At 70.4% G+C, this 666-nt stretch overlaps 1 protein-coding gene across 1 annotated transcript in view; it reads left to right on the plus strand.

Annotated features, from left to right (window-relative positions):
- Positions 1-666, plus strand: part of SHANK2 (SH3 and multiple ankyrin repeat domains 2) — a 563,331-nt gene that overhangs the window by 553,099 nt on the left and 9,566 nt on the right. Inside the window, exon 31 of the mRNA XM_010837814.1 lies at positions 19-659. Coding sequence (XP_010836116.1) covers positions 19-659 — 641 coding nt within the window. The remainder of the gene's footprint in view (positions 1-18; positions 660-666) is intronic.

Genomic DNA, 666 nt, shown 5'->3' on the forward strand with positions numbered 1-666 from the left:
TCGTCACCGGCGCCCCAGGAGCCTGAGAACCACTTTGTGGGTGCGGGCGAGGCCGGAGCTCAGGGTGAGGCTGGCAGGCTGCCGAACGCCCCGGGCCAAGCCAAGGCGCCGGAGGGCAGCCCCGCGGCGACCCCCCGGAGCATCAATGTCGCCGGCCCCGAGAACTACGTGCACCCGCTCACGGGGCGGCTGCTGGACCCCAGCTCACCGCTGGCCCTGGCGCTGTCAGCAAGGGACCGGGCCCTGAAGGAGTCCCAGCAGGGCCCCAAAGGGGAGGCCCCCAAGGCCGACCTCAACAAGCCCCTCTACATCGACACCAAAATGCGGCCCAGTGGGGAAGCGGGCTTCCCTCCGGTCGGCAGGCAGAGCGGGCGGGGGCCCCTGCGGAGGCAGGAGACGGAGAACAAGTACGAGACGGACCCGGGCAAGGAGCGCAGGGACGACAAGAAGGGCGTGCTCGTCAGCATCGTGGACGCCTCCCAGCAGAAGTCCGCCGGGCTGCTGATGGTCCACACGGTGGACGCGGCTAGGCCGGAGGACTTCCTGCAGGAAGAGGACGAGAAAGCCGACCCGGAAACGCAGCCAGACCATCTGCCATCCGAGGCGCCCGAAGGCGCCCCCGAAACCGAAGGTGCTTTCCCGACCCCCGCAGGCCCCGAGCCCACG

Source organism: Bison bison, unplaced genomic scaffold (genome assembly GCF_000754665.1).
Source record: "Bison bison bison isolate TAMUID 2011002044 unplaced genomic scaffold, Bison_UMD1.0 scf7180017864080, whole genome shotgun sequence".
NCBI classification, from domain to species: domain Eukaryota; kingdom Metazoa; phylum Chordata; class Mammalia; order Artiodactyla; family Bovidae; genus Bison; species Bison bison.